Source organism: Acomys russatus, chromosome 1 (genome assembly GCF_903995435.1).
Source record: "Acomys russatus chromosome 1, mAcoRus1.1, whole genome shotgun sequence".
In the NCBI taxonomy this organism is placed as follows: Eukaryota; Metazoa; Chordata; class Mammalia; order Rodentia; family Muridae; genus Acomys; species Acomys russatus.
Genome location: NC_067137.1, coordinates 122,830,937 through 122,853,812, shown reverse-complemented (window position 1 = coordinate 122,853,812; position 22,876 = coordinate 122,830,937). Strand labels below are relative to the sequence as shown.

At 44.3% G+C, this 22,876-nt stretch overlaps 1 protein-coding gene across 1 annotated transcript in view; it reads right to left on the bottom strand.

The window, feature by feature from the left end:
* The window catches only part of Rapgef5 (Rap guanine nucleotide exchange factor 5), a 226,534-nt gene that overhangs the window by 171,314 nt on the left and 32,344 nt on the right, over positions 1 to 22,876 (bottom strand). The window contains exons 2-5 of the mRNA XM_051152513.1: positions 11,577 to 11,627; positions 9,291 to 9,397; positions 4,098 to 4,219; positions 2,570 to 2,738 (exon numbers count right to left, since the gene is read on the bottom strand). Coding sequence (XP_051008470.1) covers positions 2,570 to 2,738; positions 4,098 to 4,219; positions 9,291 to 9,397; positions 11,577 to 11,627 — 449 coding nt within the window. The remainder of the gene's footprint in view (positions 1 to 2,569; positions 2,739 to 4,097; positions 4,220 to 9,290; positions 9,398 to 11,576; positions 11,628 to 22,876) is intronic.

Here is a 22,876-nt window from a genome sequence, read left to right as displayed (position 1 = left end):
GTGTCTTCAAACTAGGCAGCAAGCTTGCATGTCTCCATCTCTCTTCCTGCTGTAGACATTCTTTTTTTTTTTAAATTATAAAATCCCTTTTATTTATTTCTTTTTTGAAACACATTTGTACAGAACAGATTTGTGTTCATAGAGGGACATTAAATGGTTTTCTGGCTTCATTTGAAGTCATTTAGAAAGGACGGAAAATTAGGGGGCCTAATATGGAGCTGCGTAGGTAGACCTTAACAGCTTTTAAATATCGGAAAGGTTAATAAAAGCACCACAGGATGGGGTTTTAGCTCATAAATGGAAAACAGGAACCAAAGGGCCTTCAGAGGGCATTTCAGGTAGAAGAAGAAATAAAAGTGAAACAACGTAAGGCCAAGAATGACTTAGAAGAATGGATTTTTCTTTTAAAATTACCAATGGCAAGATGAGCGATTTACCAAAAACAAGTCCAAGACAGTCCAAGGACACCAGGGAAACTTCACAGGACTTGGGCTCCCCCTGGAGGATTGGGCAGAATTAACAAGGAAAAAAAAAAAAAAAAAAAAGGCAGAAGACAAACAGAGCCTAACACTAGCAAGAGAAGATAATCTATGTGGCCCAGAAATTGTAACAATGGAGATTTCCAGGTCAAAGCCAGAATTATAATGAAAATCCACCCAGGAACCAGGGGAGGTGTCATGGCAACTCAGCTAAAAGGAGACAGTGTCTGGGCATCTTCTCTCTGACCATCCTTTACTCCAAGTGGGCTAGCTCCAACTCTGGCTTTCAGAAACCTAAGAAAACTCTGCTGTTGCACAGAGGCTGGCCTATACTTCTAGTGCAGGGGTGGAGGGAAATATATCTTCTCTCTCTGGAAGAGAATTGTGATTTAGCAACTTTATTCTTGTACGTGTGGTATGTATAATAAGAACAAGCAGGTCATCATGTCTTCAGTGACCATTTCTACCGGTTAGTGACCGACCAAATGCTCCCATCTATGTCAAATGGACAAAACCTGCTGAAGAAGGCGACGTCGGTTCTCACCCAGGACCTGACATCTGCATCCATAACGATCAGGGTAACAAAACACAGTAAGCAATCTGCAGTTGATATTAAGGTTTGAATTTTTAAAATAACTGTCACTTTTAAAGGTTAGGTCAAGGATGTACTCACCACAAGGCCATCTCACCCACTGGCACTCCAAATTGCGGTCTGGGGAGGGCTGGGAGGTTTAACCATGACCTCTACCCTCCTGCCTCCTTAAATCTGAGCATGCCCAGGGATTTCCACGTGTCCACCACACCAAGTGCACAAGACAGGAAATGGTAGAAGGCAGCTTAACTCCTTGAGAGTTAAGATCCCTCATCGTGGCTGTGCCTGATTAAATGCATGCCAGTCCTTTCTTGGAATCTACTGAGGTGTGCCTTGACCTCTCGTAGACACACCTGAGGGCATTCCATGCCTCGCTCACTCAGTGCCACTAGTGTTGCTGTGCGGTCCTCTGTCAACAGCGACGACAGACGCATAGATTCTGTACACCGTTTAACACTCCCATACCTGGTGCTTTCAACTCTCAGAAGAGGGTGCTGCGGGTGCTCCCTAAGTTCTGAGAACACACCGCAGCAGGTGTGAATAGCTGAGGTAACAGAGCTAGACAGGTGTTCTCGCTGTTTGTGTGACTGTGCACAGGTTGCTTGACCCCTGTGCCTCTGTCTTCTCACTTACAAAACGAAAACTAACAGTGCTTGTCTTAAAGAATCTTCCCAAAGTGCAACAGAAAACGTAAGGCACTGGTTTGGCGCACTACCTGACATGAAGCGTGTTCCTGACACCCAACCCTTCTGTCAGAAATGCAGTATTAGGGTAAGACGTCCCTTTGCAGAAGTCTGAGTTAACTATTCAGTGGCACCACTTTTAGCTAATAAGGGACAGCTGTTTGTCCTGGTCACAGGGGCGCATCTCTCAGGAGCTACCAGCCATCCTGAGAAGCGGAGACAACTCTACTTGCTGTAAGTGCCAACAGTGGGCGATAGAGTTCTGATACCTGAAGCTTTCTACCTCTCCAAGTGACTCAACTGACATTTCTGCGACTCCCTTCTGAAACAAGCTTGTCACAACTGCCAAGGACAGACAACGCATGCCATCGTCCCCATATCATGACTCAAGAAAGCCTCTTGTAATTAATTTTAACCGTGCTGTGATTCACTATCTTCATGTGATAATGATTCACAAGTTTTAATTCGCCAAGCATTGCTTCCAGATTATTTTCAGAAATCTCCGTTGGGATCCTTCTTAGCACAGTCACGACTTGGGCAGTGGGTAAGGTGTGAGTTATTATCTTGTTCCAACTTCAGCCCAATCATAGGTTTATAGCTAATTTCAATCCTCTACCCGAATCCGGAGCATCATGGTGGAGCAGGTGGGCCAGTCATGCCCAGCAACGGAACAGCCGTGGAGTCACACAGGAGCTACCGTGACTCCCTCAGCGGTGTATCAAGGCAGTGACCTGACGGCCCAGAGCACAGCCCCGGGCTACAGACACATCTGCTAAGAAGGAACGGTACCCCACCACCCCACGGCACCTACTCACTGGTCACAGATGCCGGCTCTTGCAGGGATGAGCCGCACAAGCTGCAGCAGAAGTTTCACTCCGTTCTGCCACTCTTCTTCTCTTTCAAATTCACAGTACAAGTAGCTACACTCATCCGAAGAAAACTGGTAAAAAACGTAATTATCTTGAAAGTACAGATGTTGGTCCACTGTTTGAAGCAAAGAGACCAAAAAAAAAAAAAAGTGTTATGTTTTAGAGTCACAAATCAAATAAACTGAGAGTTCAATAATTAGGGAGAAACGGAAGGCAAGACTATAACCACACAGCTGAACTTCATTTAAGCTTACACCCTCCATAAAATGAAAGGACACACCGGCTGGTCAATCTCACTGCTTCAACTTTGGCCAATATATTCACATATACTTTATGTTTTCCTGATTCCCAGACAAATTCTGGTTAAATAAGCATCAATTCAAAGAGAACAGCAAACAATGCCACACCAACACAGCATAGTAGATTTCAGTTAGCAAAAGTAGTGGCTCGCAACTGGGGATGACTGTGGCCCCTGATTCGGGGGACACTTAATGCCTACAGATATTTTTGGTGGTCACAGTGAGAGGATGTGCTACTGGCATCTATAGGGAAAAAGAAATGCATGCTGCCGAAATCCTTTATGTACAGAATAGTCCCCCCCACGAGAAAGAATTGTCTAACTCAAAACGCCAATACTGGCAATGTTGGAAATCAAAAGTTAGAGGTGGTTCCAAAGGGCATTTTTCACAAAATGTGTTGCTAGCCAGAAACCTAATGCTACCCATTGAGCCAGTAAGAGCTCCACTCCTCAAAATAGTTAACTGACTTTCTCATAAGAGTATTAGGAGCCAGGTGTTACTGACTAAGGCGATTACAGCCACGTCCCATCTGCCCTGTTCTCTCACAACAACACCAGGAGTTGCCCTCAATATCATCTACAGAAACAAGGGCTTCTCAGCACCAAATGGCACCTGAGATAAATAAATAAGGATTGCTTGACTTCTACCCTTTCAATTCCCTGGGCTCAATCAGGAATAGAGATCGCCGTTTACCTCAGCTTCTCCTTAAACATCTTTTCCACCTCTTCTGAACAACTAATACTCAAAGCTCACAAACCTATGTGTTTATGATAACTTAATTAAAATAGCACACACATACCACTCGTAAATCAATGTCTGATAATTACATACATCATAATAAGTCGTTCATTTGAAGCAACAAAAGACACCACCAATAAATAAACAAACAAATAAATAAATAAAAATAAATGCATTAATGAGCAGAGGAGAGAGAGAGAGAGAGAAAGGCAAAGTCTACAACCAAGCAAGTACCCAGCTATTTTCACAGAAGGTGTAGGGAAAAAAAAATGAATAAAAAAATGATCTGTCACTTTTACTTAGAAAGCATGAATGCAGACATTTACCCTCGAGAACAATTTGCATCAAGGTGATAACACCCTCTGGGAGATCAGGCATGTTTTGGTCTAGCCGTCTAGCAAGGCAGTGGCTGTATGTTCGGAGCATGGGATACCAACCTGAGGACAGGATCCCCATGTCCAAGAGGAGCTGCCAGACCCCGATGGCCATGGCTCTACACTGGACGAAAGGACAGTGCTCCAGCAGCCAGTCGACCAGCTCTGACCCCACGCAGCTTCTCCTAGAGCAAAGCAAAGCCAAAAGCAATGAGAAAATGTTTAAAAAAAAAAAAAAAAAAAAAAAAAAAGAAAGAAAGAAAAGAAATTAATGATTGGTGTCATCCCTTCCTTCCATGAAAGCTAAGGGAAAACAAGGCATCTCCTAGTCCTCTAAATTGCAGTTAATGCTAACGTGTTACTTCCTTGGGATTAAGAATACAGTTTGCTTACACATTTTGAGCTGCCTGACATAAAGTAACCATGTATCTTTCTGTAAGAAGAATACCTACTCCTGCTACTCCGCCACTACAATAGGATTCTTTAGACACCAAGAGGATGTGTATGTTCTAATATTAACCTCCAGAAATCACAAGAGCCCATGGCACAGAGTGTGTTCTTCAAACATACTTGTCTGAACAAATGAAGCAATTAAGTCAATAGCTCTTTATAGAAAGATAACACTTCTGCCTCTACTTGGACTTCAAATTAGTGACAATGAACTTCTCCTCATTTGTAGATTTTTTTTTTACCTGCTTCCATTGGTAACAAAATGACTTCGTAAAGGTTCAACAAAAAATGGACCACAGACTGAAATACAGAGCTTTGTTCACCATTCTTTAAAGATTAAACTCCGAAACTTACTTCCAAGAATAATAAATTTGACTGTTGATCATTTTAATATAGCCAAAGAACTTAGTGAAGCAGCCTAGATCACAAAACCCAGAAAGCTTGGGGAGGTAGAGGCAGGCAGACCTCTGTGAGTTTGAGACCAGCCTGGTCTACAAAGCCAGTCCAGGACAGCCAAGGCTACACAGAGAGACCCTGTCTCAAAAAACCAACCAAACCAAACCAACCAAACAAACAAACAAACCAGAAAGCCAGAAGTGTAAGCTGGGTCCCACTAGCCACACACAACCACCTCTGTAATCAGATCTGAAACACACACTAACTCCCACAGACAATTAGACGCAGTATCATCAAGCCAACGTTTCCATGTGTGTGGGCCTCGGGAAAAGGCAGAAGTGAACTTTTTAAATATGACTTTTCATTTGCAGAAGTGTCTGAATTCTACTTTCTCTCATGCAAAAAAAGGCTGTTAAAATGTTGAAAAAAAGGCACACACAGAGAAAGAGAGAGAGAGACAGAGAGATAGAGACAGAGAGGGAGCGAGAGAGAGAGAGAGAGAGAGAGAGAGAGAGAGAGAGAGAGAGAGAGAGAAGGAGAAAGAGAGAGAGAGAGAGAGCACACCATACCCTGTTGACCCTTATTCTGCAGACATGACTAAGGGGTAAAGGTGTTAGTCCTGTATTTCTAAACTGGAGAATGTGCCTGCCAGCCCCTGTGACTGACACAGTCACTAGCTAGCAATACGCAGGCTTGCCGTGAAGTGCTGTGCTTCTGCAGACCTACTGGATAAAACAGTCCTGCTTTTGTTTAAGCATTTTGAAAGTGTCCCTGCTTGAGAGGCACTCCAAGGTGAGGAAGCCACTTCCAGACACGTTGGGTGGCAGGTTACCACTAAACCAACAGGAAGATAAGCATTCAGATATATGGATTTCTCCTTAATGAGAAGACAGGTGGCAAAGAAAACAGGCAATTAGACCAAATAGTCAATATTAACTTCTAACTCTATTGGATGCCTTTCATGCTAAGGTTCAGAGTGTTAATTAACTAATTTCTCAATGCTCCTTTCAATTAACCACATCTTTGGCCTCTGGATGCACCTTAGTCTATGGATTAAGTACTGTGTCATTTTTCTTTTCTTCACATTCTTAAACCACTGAGGCTTGGCAGACGTCTGAGTGTCTGATATCTCCTGGAGCACAGAAGCCCATGATCCATTTAATCAATTAAAAAAACCTCCACACTGTACCCGTGTAGCCACTCGAGGCTACGCCTGTCCGAGCCCAGGTGGCCATGAAGAAGTTTCCTCGACTAGGGCTTTTCAAAACCACTGCGCTCAGCGGTCCTGGGGAGGAAGGACAAAGGTGCAGTCACCTGCGGATTCTGACACATCAAGTCTACATGGAACCTGAGACACCCACTTATCAGACCCCTTAGGTGTTGCTGGTGACCACAAACCCCTTTCTAGCCTTCCTTCCCCAGTGGGAACGGTTCACCCTTTCTGAGGCACAGACTTAAAACAAATACACTCAAGCACAGAATTCCCATGGCAACCTTAACAGAAAACTGGGTACCGCTCCCCAGCAAGCTGTTGATTTAATTGCATGCGGTCCCCTTTCTGCCCCTCCCTAAGTCTCATTACTATGTTTTAAATTGCTCTTACCATCCAGCTGACCAGGAAAAACATTAGGGACAAAGAGAAAACTCTGCCCTTAATATCTCTAAAGCAAATAAAATGAGATGAGCTCTTATGCATTCAATTTCTAATCCCCTGACTTGCTGGCCAGATCTACAACGATTCAGCTAAAAACCTAAATCTACAGGGCAAAGAGAGGAGCTGAAATGATTGGAGCAGAGTGATGTAAATACAGCCAGCGGCTCTCAGCCACAGTGTACTTTCAGTCTCGTATTTCATCCGGAAGCCACGAGGGCACACCCACATCTAACCAGAGTTGTGATACCAGCTGGTGGCACTGCCACGCGGAGATGATGAGCTGCGGAGCCATGTGACCCTGTGCACAGAGCCAGTGTACGGCTCCATCTCTGGGTGGGGATTTTGTTTTTTTCTTGACCTCTTCCTCTGGGCTCTGAGAGTCCACAGTCTAGCCTCACTTCCAGGGCGTTCTCTCTCCTTCCTGCTCATGGTTAAGATGTGATCTCTCAGCTTTCTGCTCATGGTTAAGATATGATCTCTTTGCTTCCTGTTCATGGTTAAGATGTGATCTCTCAGCCTCCTGCTCATGGTTAAGATGTGATCTCTCTGCTTCCTGTTCATGGTTAAGATGTGATCTCTCAGCCTCCTGCTCATGGTTAAGATGTGATCTCTCAGCTTCCTGCTCATGGTTAAGATGTGATCTCTCAGCTTTCTGCTCATGGTTAAGATGTGATCTCTCTGCTTCCTGCTCATGGTTAAGATGTGATCTCTCTGCTTCCTGCTCATGGTTAAGATGTGATCTCTCTGCTTCCTGTTCATGGTTAAGATGTGATCTCTCAGCCTCCTGCTCATGGTTAAGATGTGATCTCTCAGCTTCCTGCTCATGGTTAAGATGTGATCTCTCAGCTTCCTGCTCATGGTTAAGATGTGATCTCTCAGCCTCCTGCTCATGGTTAAGATGTGATCTCTCAGCTTCCTGCTCATGGCTAAGATGTGATCTCTCAGCTTCCTGCTCATGGTTAAGATGTGATCTCTCAGCTTCCTGCTCATGGTTAAGATGTGATCTCTCAGCCTCCTGCTCATGGTTAAGATGTGATCTCTCAGCCTCCTGCTCATGGTTAAGATGTGATCTCTCTGCTTCCTGCTCACGGTTAAGATGTGATCTCTCAGCCTCTTGCTGCCATCCCACCCTTGTAATCACGCCTCAGGTGCCATAAGCCAAAGTGTATGACTTCCTCAAGTTGGCTGCGCACCTCTGACTTCACATCAGCTGTGACTACACAAGCCCGGGCTCCCCATCACCTTGTCATGGAGAGGGCAGGGTTGCCAGGGCCTCACCCTTTCCTGAGGAGAGACCTTTCCTTCTGTGTCTTAAGGTGCTGGCAAGGCACCAATGCTCCTGGACACAAACTCCCAACTACACTCCTGTAAACAATTGTAATGAAAGTCTTTTTCCCAAGAACTCATCACCAAAAAAGACATTGACAGTAGAAAGGAGGCTAGTGGGAAACAGGAAGGGGCTAACACAAGCATGGCTGAGGGTGAGGCAGCACCAGGGGTGGAGATAAATATTTCTGAACTCCACTCTTTATGAGTGTGAGTCGCATTATTATGTATAGTTGTTATTTCCTAATAAAACATTAAAACATCTTATTCACAGAAACCGGTTACTGCTGAGAGGCCCAATGGAAGGTCCAGAACATAAGCACTGTCAGCATCTTAGTATGGTTACACAGGTGAGGACTGCACAGTTGACAGTAAATACAACTTTATTAAGGTATACACTTAAGATTTGTGCATCTTTCGTGTATAAATTGTGTGTAAATCTCAAACAAGAATCTTCTTACTCCAAATAGCTGGGAATCACTATTCCCAGGATCCAGGCCAGCAGGAGATGTTTCCAATGGAAACATTAGTTTCCTGTGGCCAATGAAAACAACAGGGATAGTAAAATGACTTTTGTGTGTGTGTGTGTGTGTGTGTGTGTGTGTGTGTGTGTGTTAACTTTCTATAGCTAAAAGGAACATCCTTTATTGGGAGAATGAGTCCTACTTTTTTGTGAGATCTAAACACTGTTCCTATTCTGTTATTTCAATGTCATCTCTTTAAGAAGAGTGACAAATAAATGGTATTCTTTTCCTTTTGGTTTTATTTCTTTATAATTTTCTTTTGGTATCATTCAGTGTTAGTCTATCTTCACATAGCAAAATAAAGAGGTGACAAAATATTCCTTTATTTTAATATTGTGCATGAGTGAAAGAAACGTGTGCTCCACCTCACCGTAGGCCCAGCCATTTATGAGACTGGCCACGGACCCACCTGTTTACCTGACTCACTGGCCCAGGGAGACAGCTTGCCTACTCATCCCACACCATTCCCACCGGAGGATCTGAACAGCTCTTTCTGCCTGTGAACCTTTCCAGAGACTTGGCAATGTCTCCAATGTGGAGGAAGACCACAGTATAGAATGGACCCACATCTCAGGAGATTCAAGAGAGCGAGAGAGCGAGAGAGGGGTGAAAGGAGGAGGGAGAAAGAGAGAGACTGAGAGATTGAAAGAGAGAGACAGAGAGAAAAAGAGGAGGGGAGAGAGGGAGGGAGAGAGAGAGGGAGAGAGAGAGAGACAGAGAGATTGAGAGAGAGACAGAGAGAGAAAAGAGGGAGAGGGAGAAGGAGGGAGGGAGGGAGAGAGAGAGAGAGAGAGAGAGAGAGAGAGAGAGAGAGAGAGAGAGAGAGATGGAATTATAACACAGGCTGGTTGGATTTTTCTCTTGTCAAGGAGAGAACTCTTGACAAGGTGTTAGGAAATTTGTTACCTGTAAAAGCCCTTGAGATTCACTCTGTCCTTTACCAGGTCAGCTGCTTGAACAATAATAATGTTCCTTAGTGCTCTTCCTGCACAAGAAGAATTCTCTCCATAAACCTAAGTAGAAAGGACAGACAATCACTGTAAATGTAGAATAATGTGACACCTGTGAGCTCCCGATAGCACGCTATATATAAGTATCATGACCAATTCCCTAGGCTTCAGGCACATTTTAGCCTATGGAGCTACGGCCTATAATTACCCTTTTTTTTTTTTTTTTTTTTTTTTTTTTTTTTTTTAGCTGCTGGTCCACTTACGCTACTAGACTATAATAACGTTTCCTAATGTAAAGTGCTTTTCTTAACTATAGTCATAATGTTCTTTTAAAACACAAAAGACTTCTGTGTAAATATGCACTATTTGTAAAAAAATAGTGTCGTGATCATCGCAGTAAGCTGAAGAATCATTTAATCTATGTAGATTAATCACACACAAATAGTTAATCTACTAACTTGGCCATATTGTAATCCACGCACATAAAGCCTGGGAATAGTGGAAAGATAAAGGCCTGCCACAGCTACTTTGCCCCGAAGCTTCACATAACTGCCTGGCCCACAGCTAACTGCGAACGTTCTGATTTGATCGACAGCACTCCACAATTCTATCTTCAGAGAGTCATTTCATTTAACTTAATCTTCTCATTCCTCCAGCTGAGTCTCTGCTCCCTAGAGATGAAGGAAGGTGCCCGGGGAGAGCTCTAGGCCCTACTTTTAAAACTACCTCCTTCTCTCTTTAGTTGCACCATCCTGTATAGCACAAGGTTGTTTCACAAAACAAGGGGCAAAGTGTAATGAGCCAACTTCAAAATTACTGTCCGCTGTTAAATGCTTACAGCGTTCCATTTGTTCCCTTTTTCCACACTGCAAAATTCATTTAATTTTATGTGTGTTTTCCCTGCATGTATTTATGTATGTGTGTGTGTGCCATGCATGAGCCTGGTGCCGTTGAAAGTCAGAAGAAGATGCTAGATTCCCTGGAACTGGAGTTACAGACGGCTGGCTACAAGCCACTGTGTAGGCGCTGGGAATCGAACCTGTGTCTTTTGGAAGAGCAGCCAGTGGTCTTAACTGGCTGACCCATCTCTCCAGCCCTGTTTGTTTCTTGGTAAACTCCTTTTTCCTTTTCCTTTTCCTTTTCTTTTTTTCCCCCTGGCTGTGCTGGGTTTGATCTCAGGGTCTTGTGCATGCAGTGTGCACACTCTATAACTGCACTGCACTAACTCTGGTCCTCTTAGTAAACTGCTTCTTCGCCTACAGAGATTTATATTGTCTCTTAAAGCAAACAAATTGATAATATATTGGCTATGACTTAGTAGGAAATAAGTGCTCATGCTTTGTTCTCCCAGTACCATCACTTGAATACAACCTGATGACAAAGTAAAACAGGTCAGAAATAATTCCTTGTTAACAAGGTTTTTATAATTCTTTGTTTTTAAAAGGTTTTTAAAATCAAATCTTAAGCAAGCTACAGGACAAGTTACTGAGGCAGATGATGCTTAACTAGTCCTGACACTACAAGGTTCACTCAATAAGTGCAAAGCATCTAAAGAGCAGTTGACAAGTACAGGCTATAGTCCACATGCGTAACTCCCTGAAGAGCAAGGCAGAGAAGGTCCTCGCCCTCATCTCTTGTTCTGAAGAACTAGAAAATGTGTCTGATTCTTTTTTGTTTTGTTTTGTTTTTCGAGACAGGGTTTCTCTGTGTAGCCTTGGCTGTCCTGCACTAACTTTGTAGACCAGGCTGGCCTCGAATTTACAGCTATCCACCTGCCTCTGCCTCCCGAGTGCTGGGATTAAAGGCGTGCGGCACCATGTCTGGCTGTGTGTTTGATTCTTTAATGCAATAAAATAAACACATATTCATCTCTTCTTCTGTGATCACACAGGGGACAGTGGCCTTAGAGGTAACCACACCCACATCTTACTCAAGTTCTATGTGCAATGTATGCTACATGTAAACTCTTGTGTTGCCATCAATACAGAAAGCAAAGGATACATATTTACCCTGTCACATTGATAATTTGTTGCAAGGCATGTGGAAAATAGTTCTTTCTTGTCTCGTGAGTGTCATGAAATTTCAGCTTCTTCTTAGTCTTCCCTGAGAGGGAATACGGTTGATAACTGTCCTATCCCTGCAACACTCCAGGTCAAGGCAGCTACAACCCAAGAACTCTCCGCTAGCATTTGTTAGCCGCTATTGAAGAAAACACAGATGGAGAGAGAAAACAGTTTCATACCTGGGAAGGACTATGTTCAAGGTACGGGTTGGAAATTCTTCTTGAGAGAGCCTATTTTAAAAGAGAGAGAGAGAGAAAGGAGGGAAATTAGACTCAGACACTTTAAACCAAAAGAAAAGTGTCAGGCCTAGGACATGTCCACGCTAAACGATGAGTGTAATAACCCTCATGTCCCTCCTAACACCTTCTGGTCAACAACCCTCCTAAGGGCTTCTGGTCGGCCTTCACACCAACCAGGCAGGACACTGCTCTCGAACAGCTCCTGCCTCAGAGTACAGCCAGCAGCACTGATGCAGGAAGCTGTGTCTCCTGATGCTTGGCTTCCCTCCCGAGAAAGCTGGGAGTCCATTTCCCTTACAGCACTCCCACCAAGCCTCCTCAAATGCTACTTCAGCTTCTCAGGGGACCTCCTGGCCCCCCAGTTTCCCCACCTCTGACCCACCCTACAAACGTCAACAGACAACAGACCGGTCTCCCACAACCACGTCCTTCCAGTTAAAGTGAGTCACTGGTGGCTTACAGGGGTCAATTTAAAGCCCTCAGGCTCACAGTCACCGTCCACAAGCTTCTTACATTCTCTCCCTTTGGCCCCACAAGTATTTTCTCACTAAGATGTAAGGGTTCCGGGGACTTGAAGAGGATACTATGGGCTATGTTCATAACATAATGTATACACACGTGAAACCGACGAAAATAAAGAACTTGGAAGAGATCTAAGTGTTAGGGTGCTAGAGAGACAGAGCAGTCCATAAAGCCCTTCTCTTGCATGTAGACCTGCGTTTGACTCCCATAACCCATGTTCAGAGAAAAAATGGCCATGCCCATGGTGGCAAACACTTGTAATCCCAGGACTATGACGGAGACGATGGGTGTGGATCCTTGAGACTCATGCTGGCCGGGCACCTTAGTCCACTTGCTAAGCCGTAGGCCAGTGAGAGACCATGCCTCAAAAACCAAAGTAGCTAACACCTGAGAATGAAGCCAGGGCTGTCTTCTGATCTCAATACACATGCATACGTGCGTACGTATATGGGCACACAAGAGTATACCCACCCGCAAACACACATACACATGCATACGTGCATACGTATATGGGCACACAAGAGCATACCCACCCGCAAACACACATACACATGTTCATCAAAGCAACCTGCTACTCACATCCCCAGCTGATCATGCCGTCACCTGTTCAAACCTGCTATCTTCCGTGATGGGCCTACAGGGCCTCCAAGCCCAGGTTTGCACTTTTCCCACACAACTGTTAGCCAAGCCTGCCTCTGCCGAACTCCTATGATCAGAGGCGATGCTGTGTGTTCAGAGTGGTAACAGTCGCTGACTAGACAGTTGTTATCTGAAGGAAGACCCAGAATGGGGGCCAGATATTCTTTGGATATTTTTCTTTCAGTGCTATTCATGCCACAGAACTTGGGTGCCCTGCATCTTGATACACAGAGGGTCATGCTGGCATTTTATATTGCTCTGGTCCTAGCACTCAATGTTACATGCAGGTGTTTATTTTTTCATTCATTCACTTAGCCCTTTGTGCACCACATATCAGCTAAGGATTTGCTGTATGGTTTGAACCGTAGGGGCCAATTTTCCCTACCTAACAATTGAGGAAGGAGCACCATCACCAGCACAGACGCCGAGAGACAATGCAGGGTGATTATCACGTCCCACTGTGGTTCAGGAGGAACAGAGGAGCTAACACTTACTGAGCTCCAACCCATGTTTAAGCGTGCTTTACACCTGGGTGCTAAGACTTCAGCCTGCCGCCTCCACACCTTAGAATAATGTGCTGTGTTTACCCTACACCCTGCCAGGCATCATCTTGTGGTATGTGAACATTGTACCAAATGTTAACCTTAAAAAAAAAAAAAAAAAGCCCTATTCCCAGTTTTCGGAGATAGAGCCAGATATAGATTTCCAAAGTGGTTGTACCAGTTTGCATTCCCACCAGCAATGAAGGAGTATTCTTCTTTCTCCACATCCTGGCCAGCATGTGGTGTCACTTGAATTTTTGATCTTAGCCATTCTGATAGGTGTAAGATGGAATCTCAGAGTCGTTTTGATTTGCATTTCTCTGATGACTCAAGACGTTGAGCATTTCTTTAAGTGTTTCTCAGCCATTCGATATTCCTCTGTTGAGAATTCTCTGTTTAGTTCTGAGCCCCATTTCTCAATTGAGTTATTTGGTCTAGTGGTGTTTAATTTCTTGAGTTCTTTATATATTTTGGATATTAGACCTTTGTCAGATGTAGGGTTGGTGAAGATCTTTTTCCAGTCTGTAGACTGTTGCTTTGTTCTGTTGACAGTGTCTCCTGCCTTACAGAAGCTTCTCAGCCTCAGGGTTAGGGTAAGGGTCCCTCAGTAGAAGATTGAATAAAGAAGCTGTGGTACATTTATACTATGGAATACTACTCAGCTATTAAAAACAAGGGATTTCCGAAATTTGTGGACAAATGGAGTGAACTAGAAATGATCATAATGAGTGAGTTAACCCAGAAGCAGAAGGAGTCAAATGGTATATACTCACTTATATCTGGACACTAGCCCAAGGAGCATGTCCCACGAAAGTCTTCACTTATCAGGAAAGTGGGACAGAGGGGAGGACATCCTATTGGGACTTTAGGCGATAGAAGCATGGGAGAATAGGGAAATAGAAGGATCCAGATGGTCCTAGAAACCTACAAGAACCTAATGATGGGCAGATCTGGGCCTAGGGTTCCTGCTCAAATTATGGCACCAGCCAAGGACAAAATATGCAGTAAACATTGAACCCCTACCCAGATCTAGCCAATGGACAGGACATTCTCCACAGTTGAGTGAAGAGTGGAGACTGAGTTTCACATGAACTCTGGTGTCCCATATTTGACCACGTCCCCTGGATGGGGAGACCTGGTGGCACTCAGAGGAAGGATAGCAGGCTACTAAGAAGAGACTTGATACCCTATGAGCATATACAGGGGGAGGAGGCCCCCTCAGTCACAGTCATAGGGGAGGGGAATAGGAGGAAAGCAGGAAGAAAGGGAGGAATGGGAGGATACAAAGGATGGGATAACTATTGAGATATAATATAAATGAATTAATTTAAAATTTTTTTAAAATCTTGTTCTGATTCTTTGCTATTCTAGAAAGTTCCCACATTAATTAATTAATTATCTTTTGATTAAAGAAATAAAAGTATTGACTCTTTATCTAGAAATGCTGATAAATACTGTTAAAGATCTGAAAGTTGTTTTTAAAAAGAAAAATCTATAAGCTATCCCAATTTTGATGCCTGACATTCTGACCTTATCTATGTACAATTCCAATGAGCTCCTCCCAGACCTTCCGTCATCTGAGCCTATATAGTATCTTCAACTATTGAGATATTAAATAATTTAAAATTACATACACACCAGATTTTTCCTATGAAGAAGAATTGTCATGATGTTATTTTCTTTTTGTCCTGAACTAGAATAATTAAAAATGAAATTATGGCAGACACAAGGTGACAATCTTCATGTATTCATGAACTGTCTCAACCATTTCAACAAATTCTTCATGTGAACTGATTTGAGAAAAAGCCTTCCTTGGGTGAAGACAAGTTCTAAACAACCGGGCAGGGGTGTTTTCACAAAGGAAACAAACGACTTCCCTTTCTGCCCACTGCCACCCTAAACCGGCAGCCTCCAGGGTTACAGTCACACAATCCAGCTAAAGAGAACCAAGCCACCATGGCCTCTTTCTAAAGGCAGGTAAGGGGAGGAGGCAAAGTGATGGGACTCCTCAACACTGAAAAGATAAGGGTGTTAAACAAGCTGCTAGTCCCTGGGGAGTGATGAGTGGGCGACATAATAAGGCCGGTCTTTCACAGAACACAATCCAATTGTCAGGATCTCCTGGGCAGTCTCTTGAGCAGGCCCAGGGGAGCTTCGTTTCATTAACAACTCACTGAGCTGGGGAAGCGGCAGAGGCAGAGAAGATCTCTGTGAAGTACTGACCTGCTAAACTTGAACCGACCTTCTAACTGCTCCTGTAGAGACTACTTCCTGTGAGGGCTCAGGGTTGACAGAAGGAACAAAGACAAGGTAAAGAGAGCACAGGGATTATGCCTCCCATCACTCTGTGTTACCAGCCTAGGGGAGGCCTGCTTCTTCACTGTACAAGAGGACCAGCACACGACGGCTGCATTTCCTAGAGGGCAGCTCGGCATCCACAGGAACACTCTTGACAAAGGTCCCTCCCTTTTAAGCTTCTGTCCCTAATCTATGACTTAGCTGTTGTGATCCCACCGTTCAATGTCCTGGTTTCACTTCTTCCCTCAGTAAGTGTACAGGGCTCCCCTTATCTCCTCTTACCTATGGCGGTTTCCTTCTACATATTTTGTATTTATGAAGCACTTGTTATGCTCCTTGTGAGACACTGTGAAGACTTCCAGAAACAAACACAAGAACAAGAGGAGACCCTCCCTTCACAGAAGACACAAGCCATACATTTAAACCCATGAATTCTCTTTCTTGGTCCTGATTTTCCCCATCAGTTTGCTCTATAACCTCGGGTGACTGGTCTCTTGGTGCCAACGTCTTTCTGTTGTTGGTTTGGGGTTGTGTCAGGATATTATACATAGCCTAGGCCAGCCTCAAACTCATGATTCTCCTGCCTTGGCCTCCCAAGTGCTGGGATTATGGAGTGGGCTACTCAAGTGTCCTCTCTTTAAAAGGCTCTTCCAGTATTCGGTCTTGGATACAAGGAACAGGAAGTGTTTGAATACAATGAACAGGAAGTATCTGAATACAAGAAGAACAGGAAGTGTTTGAATACAAAAGGAACAGGAAGTATTTGAATACAAAAGGAACAGGAAGTATTTGAATACAAAAGGAACAGGAAGTATTTGAATACAAGGAACAGGAAGTGTTTGAATACAAAAGGAGCAGGAAGTGTTTGGGTTCCTTTCCTGCTTCTTGCCAACTTCCAGGAGTTATTATGGATGCATTGATTCAGAAAGACATATGCATCCCACAGATAGACTGATAACATGAATAAAAATGAACTTTAATTCAAAAGTTTTCTCCTCCTTTTTATTTTAAGGCATCACAAAAAATAGTTCATTAAATAAACTCAGAGAAATTTAATGTTTTAAACGTGGAGGAAGACCTGCAGTCCTTTATTGTACACTAATGGACATCAAGAAAAGGAGTGATGTGAAAACTCAGAGGGACAACTGATTGGCGGGCATGTTACTTCCTTTTAGGTGGGTGTCCATTAAAACTAAGCTGCACTTGTCCAAGAGCCAAGCCTGTAACTCAGTTGATAAAAATATCGTACTAAACTAGAGATGCGGGGCCTCAGATTTCGTCAGCTCTTAGAGGAGATGCTTCCACATTTCCTCAGATCCTGTTTAGGTTGCCAAGAAAAGAGACTTCCTGAGGCAAAAGATCTGAATCACTTCAACTACCAGTGAGGTGCAACCTGTCCTAGCACTAAAATGAAACAACAGGGACAGCCAGGCTGACTGATGACACGGCCGCTGCCTCATTCCCCCACTCGGTGTGACCAAGCAGAATATGAAGCTGGAACCGTGGAATAACACTTGAGCATCTTACCAACCCAGGAATCCAGAAAGCGTCATAACCAACGCGTGGACGCATAGTTAGAAGAAATCACAGACTAAAACAATCAAGGCTGTCTGTCACTTTCTAGCAACTTCTAAGACTGTGGGTTGGTCCCTCTCATGGCCAAGGATAAATAGGCATCTCAACCGTACCCTGGTCAAGACTTAGAGGACAGAGTCCCACTGCTCGTAGCGTCGCGGCCTACATAATCATAGACTCTTCGGTGCAATGGAAACAGTTGACGGGGCAGGTTGCTGAGGCGGGCAGGGAGCAACTAACTGCTCCCTCTGTGATCTCTGGCTGCAGCCGGGGCCCACACTATCCCACGGGGCTTCTAGACACATGCCACACAGCAGCCAGTGCCACCACACAAGCCAATGACTTTCTTAAGACTATTTTTCCACTGCGCTGTCATGTGTTAAGAAAGGAGGAAGGTTGATGGGAAGGGTCAATAGGTCAAGACTAAGAACCTACTCAAAGCTGCCTCTCTGGCTTGCTGGTAACTGTAGCCAGTGTCTCCTCCTCCAACTGCCAAGTACTTAGATAGTCCCACCCCCTAGGGACCACAGCAGGAAGTCATCTAAGGAGCTAAGAGGTGTGTGTGGCTAAGAAGTAGAGCATTTGCATGCTCGCATGTTCTGGTCAATCTCCAGGTCTGAGTGCTGGGGGTTGGGGGGTGGGGTGGGGTACAAATAATGCCTGCTCTATTCAGTGGTTCCCAAGCCTGGATGGCATAGAAGTCCTTGGGAAACTAAGGGGGAAATATCATAGCTCCATGCCAAGCATACTGAATCTCAAGAAATGGAGCCTGGGTTGTTTTCACCCAATCCACGGTTGGTTCTAATGTGTAGCCAGGTTTGAATAAAACTGTAAAAAGTAAGTGAATTGGTGCTAGGGAGACGGCTCAATGGCTCAGAGCACTTGCTGCTCTTCCGGAGAACCTCCGGTTCAGTTCCCAGCCCCGCCTGTAACTCCAGCTCCAGGGTCTCTGAAACTTTTTTCTGAGCTCTTCAAGTATCTCCAATCACATGTACACATTTCCACACACATGATTTAAAATTAAAAAGTAAAAATAAAAAGTGACTGTGTGACTATTTGAAGCTTTTCTTCAACGGTCACCTCCATCACACACCCTGCTGAGGGAAGGAGACAAGCCACTTCCCAGCAGCACTGAGATTTGAACGTAAACTTCACAATAGCTAGTTATCAGGAGCACTTGCTCACACAGTATGTGCTTCCTCTAAACCCCTGTAGTAGACACAGCCCAAGGCAGGCAGTCTCCCCATGTCTGCAGAGCCCATATACTTTCTGAAATCCATACCTCCTAATGGCACGCACTCCGTTTCCGGCGCAAACATGCTTCCCTGCTAAAAGCTAGGGCTGAAAGGTGAAGTGGGTTCTGGTAGGAATTACAAGTCACCCACACGCTTGTCCACCTGAGCAGACAGTACAGTACAACATAAAACAGCCCCGAAGCTTCGACAGTTTGAATTTATTCAGTCCTTGAGGAAATACCTTTATTTTTGGCTGTTTTTACAAACAAGAGAACAGTTTTAACCAAAATTTAGAGATCAAGTAAGAAAACATCATGGAGAAACCTTAGCAAGCTTACCCTATTTGTCACTGAACTCTCTCCTTTTACTAACATGAGCACACCAACACAGAGTCTTTCCACAGCAGCCGGCATGAAACAGCCTCCCAGACAGCTCAAATGCAGAACACTTTGAACAGCAAAATAAATCATGAAAGTGCTAAAGTATAACTTATACCCAGGAGACTACAGCGATGTAAATAAATAATCCAAAAAACAAGTGTGTGTGGGTAGAAAAAAAAACCCAGAACAGTTCCAATTAATAAATGAAGTCAAAAGAAGAAAGCAGAAGAAAAAGCAGCTCTGAGGCCAACACCGCAGTGATGGAGGCTGCGGATAATGCCTACAGTGAATGCTAAGACACAAGACTCTTGCCATCGCATCCAGGTATTTCCCCACAAGACGATAAGTACATGCAGAAACAGTCACTTTGCAGTGGGTCTTGGGAGATCCGCCTTAGCCACATGGTTAAAAGTAATCACATATCAGACAAGAAAATAATATCATCTTTCTCCAGATGCATGAACTAGAAAAAAACCAAGTTTTGCATTATTTCTACCAAAATGCATTCCTGAGTTTCATGATAAGATATTAAGTTGAAGGGTGTTCTTTAAAATATCTGGTCTGTGCTCTGGTAAAAATTTCAAGTTTATGAAGAGTCACAGGAAATTAATGAGCATTGGAGAAGACTAAATAAAACTGCCCAGGCTGGCCTACAAGCTCTCCTCCTCAGCCTTCCTCCATCCTCCTCAGCCTTCCTCCATCCTCCTCAGCCTTCCTCCATTCCTCCATCCTCCTCAGCCTTCCTCCATCCTCCTCAGCCTTCCTCCATTCCTCCATCCTCCTCAGCCTTCCCAGTGCTAGGATCCAGCTGTTCATCGTCACAGCATGCAACTAGGAAAGACTTACATTGTTTCAAAATGAAGTTAATAGTATCCTTCTTTCCTACAAATTTCAATCTCAAGAAATCATTCAAGTGTTATTTCCAAATACAGAACGTATTTCTTTCTAAAAGTTGCACTTTCCTTAACATGGCTTACCTGGTCCTCACTCCTGAACAGATCTCTGCACCTGCTTTTCTGCCCATGTGGGCTTCTGGCACCTTCACACACATCAGATTAAACCTCTCAAACACCTTCTTACACCCTATCTTTAACACGAAAGAAAACAAATATATTTTTCAGCTTGCCCCTCCACTGCCTGTGTGCTTCCGAACAATGCTCCCTGTGCCCTAGCCTTTAATACACTCCTTACCTGGCTACACTAGGCCTTCTTACACTCCTCCATTCATTGCACCTTTTGATCAAAAAAATTTTAATGTAACCCCAATGTTTACTGGTAATAAATAAAAAATTTATTTTAAGAAGTCGTCTTTGGGATCCATGTAATTTTATAATTTATTTAAAAAGAAAGCCAATTTCCATACTAATGTAGTTTCCAACCAAAACAGTCGTAGTAGCTGTTCATTTTTACGCAAGAATTAGGAGCTAGAGAGATGGATCCGTGGTTAAGAGCACTCACTGCTCTTCCAGAGAACAGAGTTCTGCTCCCAGCATCCACACTGGGCAGCCTACAACCACCTGTACCATTAGCTCCAGGAGATTTGATACCCTCTTCCGGCCTCCATGTGCCATACACACCCCACACACAATTTTTTAAAATGAAATATTTGGCTAAATGTGTGATGCTGCAGGAGGTAGCCCATCTTCAGTGTTTTTCATAATTGATAGAGATTTTGATTGAATACTCACCAATGCTGACAAGACTGCTTTGCATAAGTACATAGTATAAAACGGCAGGGGTATGTTTAGGGCCACTTTAGAAATTGTTGGAAATTCCATCCTAAACCCAAACCCATGGAACAACTTTTTTATAAAACTCAAGCCATCAACCCAGACAACCGTTGTTTAAAATCAAACATTCTAATACATTTCAGTCCATGGAGCTACTAATTAGGTACGTGCTGAAGAACGGCAGCAGGAAAACATTAAGTCCTTGCTTTCCATAATTAAATTACTGTGTTTCTGTAAGAGGAGTAAACTTTATACATATGATAAGAATACTTTCATCAAAACATCTGAGCCCAAGTATTTCAGGTAGGGTTTGTGGGTGCACATGAGGAGGTGGCATGTGCCATTCTGTGTGTTCAAAACCAAGGTGCGCACACAGGCACAGCAAACACTCTGGATTTGTTACACACACATACGTGTGTGTGTGTGTGTGTGTGTGTGTGTGTGTGTGTGTGTGTGTATAGGGTGATAATATTGAGCATGTGTGCACATGAGTGTGAAGGCCAGAAATCAACTTTCCGTGTTATTCCTCAGAAGCATCCACTTTGTCTTTTCTTTAACACACTCTCTGATCGCAGCCCGGGCTCCTTGGTTAGGCTAGAGTGGCAGAGGCCGGGGAAGTCCTCAGCATCCCCCTGTCTCCAGTGCAAGTGTGAGCTGAGCTGCTGTGCCTGCCTTTTTACTTGGGTGCGGGGGATCCAAGCCATGTTCTGATGCTTACAAGACAAGGGCTTTACGGCTGGGGCCATCTCTCAATGCCTCTTTATACACTTTATTTTGAAATAATTTTTTGGTTGCTGCATATTTAAAAAACCTTTCACGGTTGCCTAATTTTATTTTGGTCAAGCCTTCACCTTTAGTTACCTGACCCTATAAGGGTATCACAACCACAGTTTGAGAAACCTGAGACGGTGGCACAGGTTGATAACACCAGCACTTGGGAAGTAGAGGCAGGGGCATCAGGAATTCAAGACCAACCTCAGTTACACAGTGAATTCAAAACCAACCTGAGACACATGTGAACCTATCCCAAAAAGCAAAGCACAGAGGAAGCTGGGGTGGGGGACAGGGAGGGGGAGGAAGCTGGAGCGAGGGGGGCGGAAGGCGGGGACAGACTACAGAAAACCGATGAGGACTAAATATACAGAAATACCGGTAAGCCTATGAGAACAAAGCGGTGTTTCAAAGCCTATGCCTAGAGTGGCTCCCACATGTTTACACTTCCACACAGTTGACATCACAGTGCTCTCACGCGGGCTTGCGTCCCCCTTCAGAATTCTTCCCGAGTGCTTCCAAGGCTGCACGCCAGACGTCAGCTGCTCACTGCACCTGGGCTTCCTCCTACTCTGCAAATCTCAAAGACTGGGTCTACCCTGTGCTCACACTTCCATGAGGCTTTGCGTGTGGTTAGCTCTTATTACGCACTGCTACAGGGGAAATGCCTCCTCAGTTCTGCTGCTTTCAGCCTCTCTGGAGCGCCTTCCCTGAGAGGCAGCTGCGCGCGAGCATGCACGAGGTGGTGAGAACCAGCGCAGAGGCCTGCGTTCACGAGCCGTACACTCCAGGACAAGCCACGGCCGTAAGAGCCTGTGCTCCAGACAAGTTACTCATCCCCTTTATTCCACTGGGTCTGCTCCAGTGAAATAAAATCTACTAATAAAGACGTTATGAAGAATAAATGACTTAAAGTGGTGATTTTCAATTTTCACCATGTCCTAGAGAGCGCAATGAAATACCCCTGGGCTCCTACTCGGTTTTGTGTTCAGTGGATTTAGAATACAACCGAAGAACCTGAATTTTAATGAGGTCTCAGAGTGGGCTGAGGCTTGAGGTCATGAGGCGACCCCCTAAGGGCCACAGGCTTTAAATTACACAGACAACTTAGAACAGCGCCTTACGGATGGCTGTGCACTCTGTAACCATCACTGCACAGCAGCAAGCTTTCCCACAGGGAGGCACAGCGGCACGGACCCACACACTGGCTAATGAGCTTCTCAGGGGACAGATCTCATCTTCCCTTCCACTCCTCGTGGCAAGATCGAATCAACTAAGGCCCTTCCTGGATAGGAGGGAGCGCATGCCACCCCCGAAACCGTCACATCAAGCATCTTTCAGACATGGCAATTTTGCTCACTCCTTTGGCACATTAGAGTCAGTCCTAGTTCTCATACTCAAGAGTCTAGAAGAATTAGCACAGGCTCATCCACTGGTCTTGGACGGTTGGAACAAAAGGGCCTTCTCCCACATGGGTACAAATGCCTCTGAGCCTTTGTCACATGGCACCACAAGTTTTACCTGTATGTTGACATGAAAGAAAGGTCC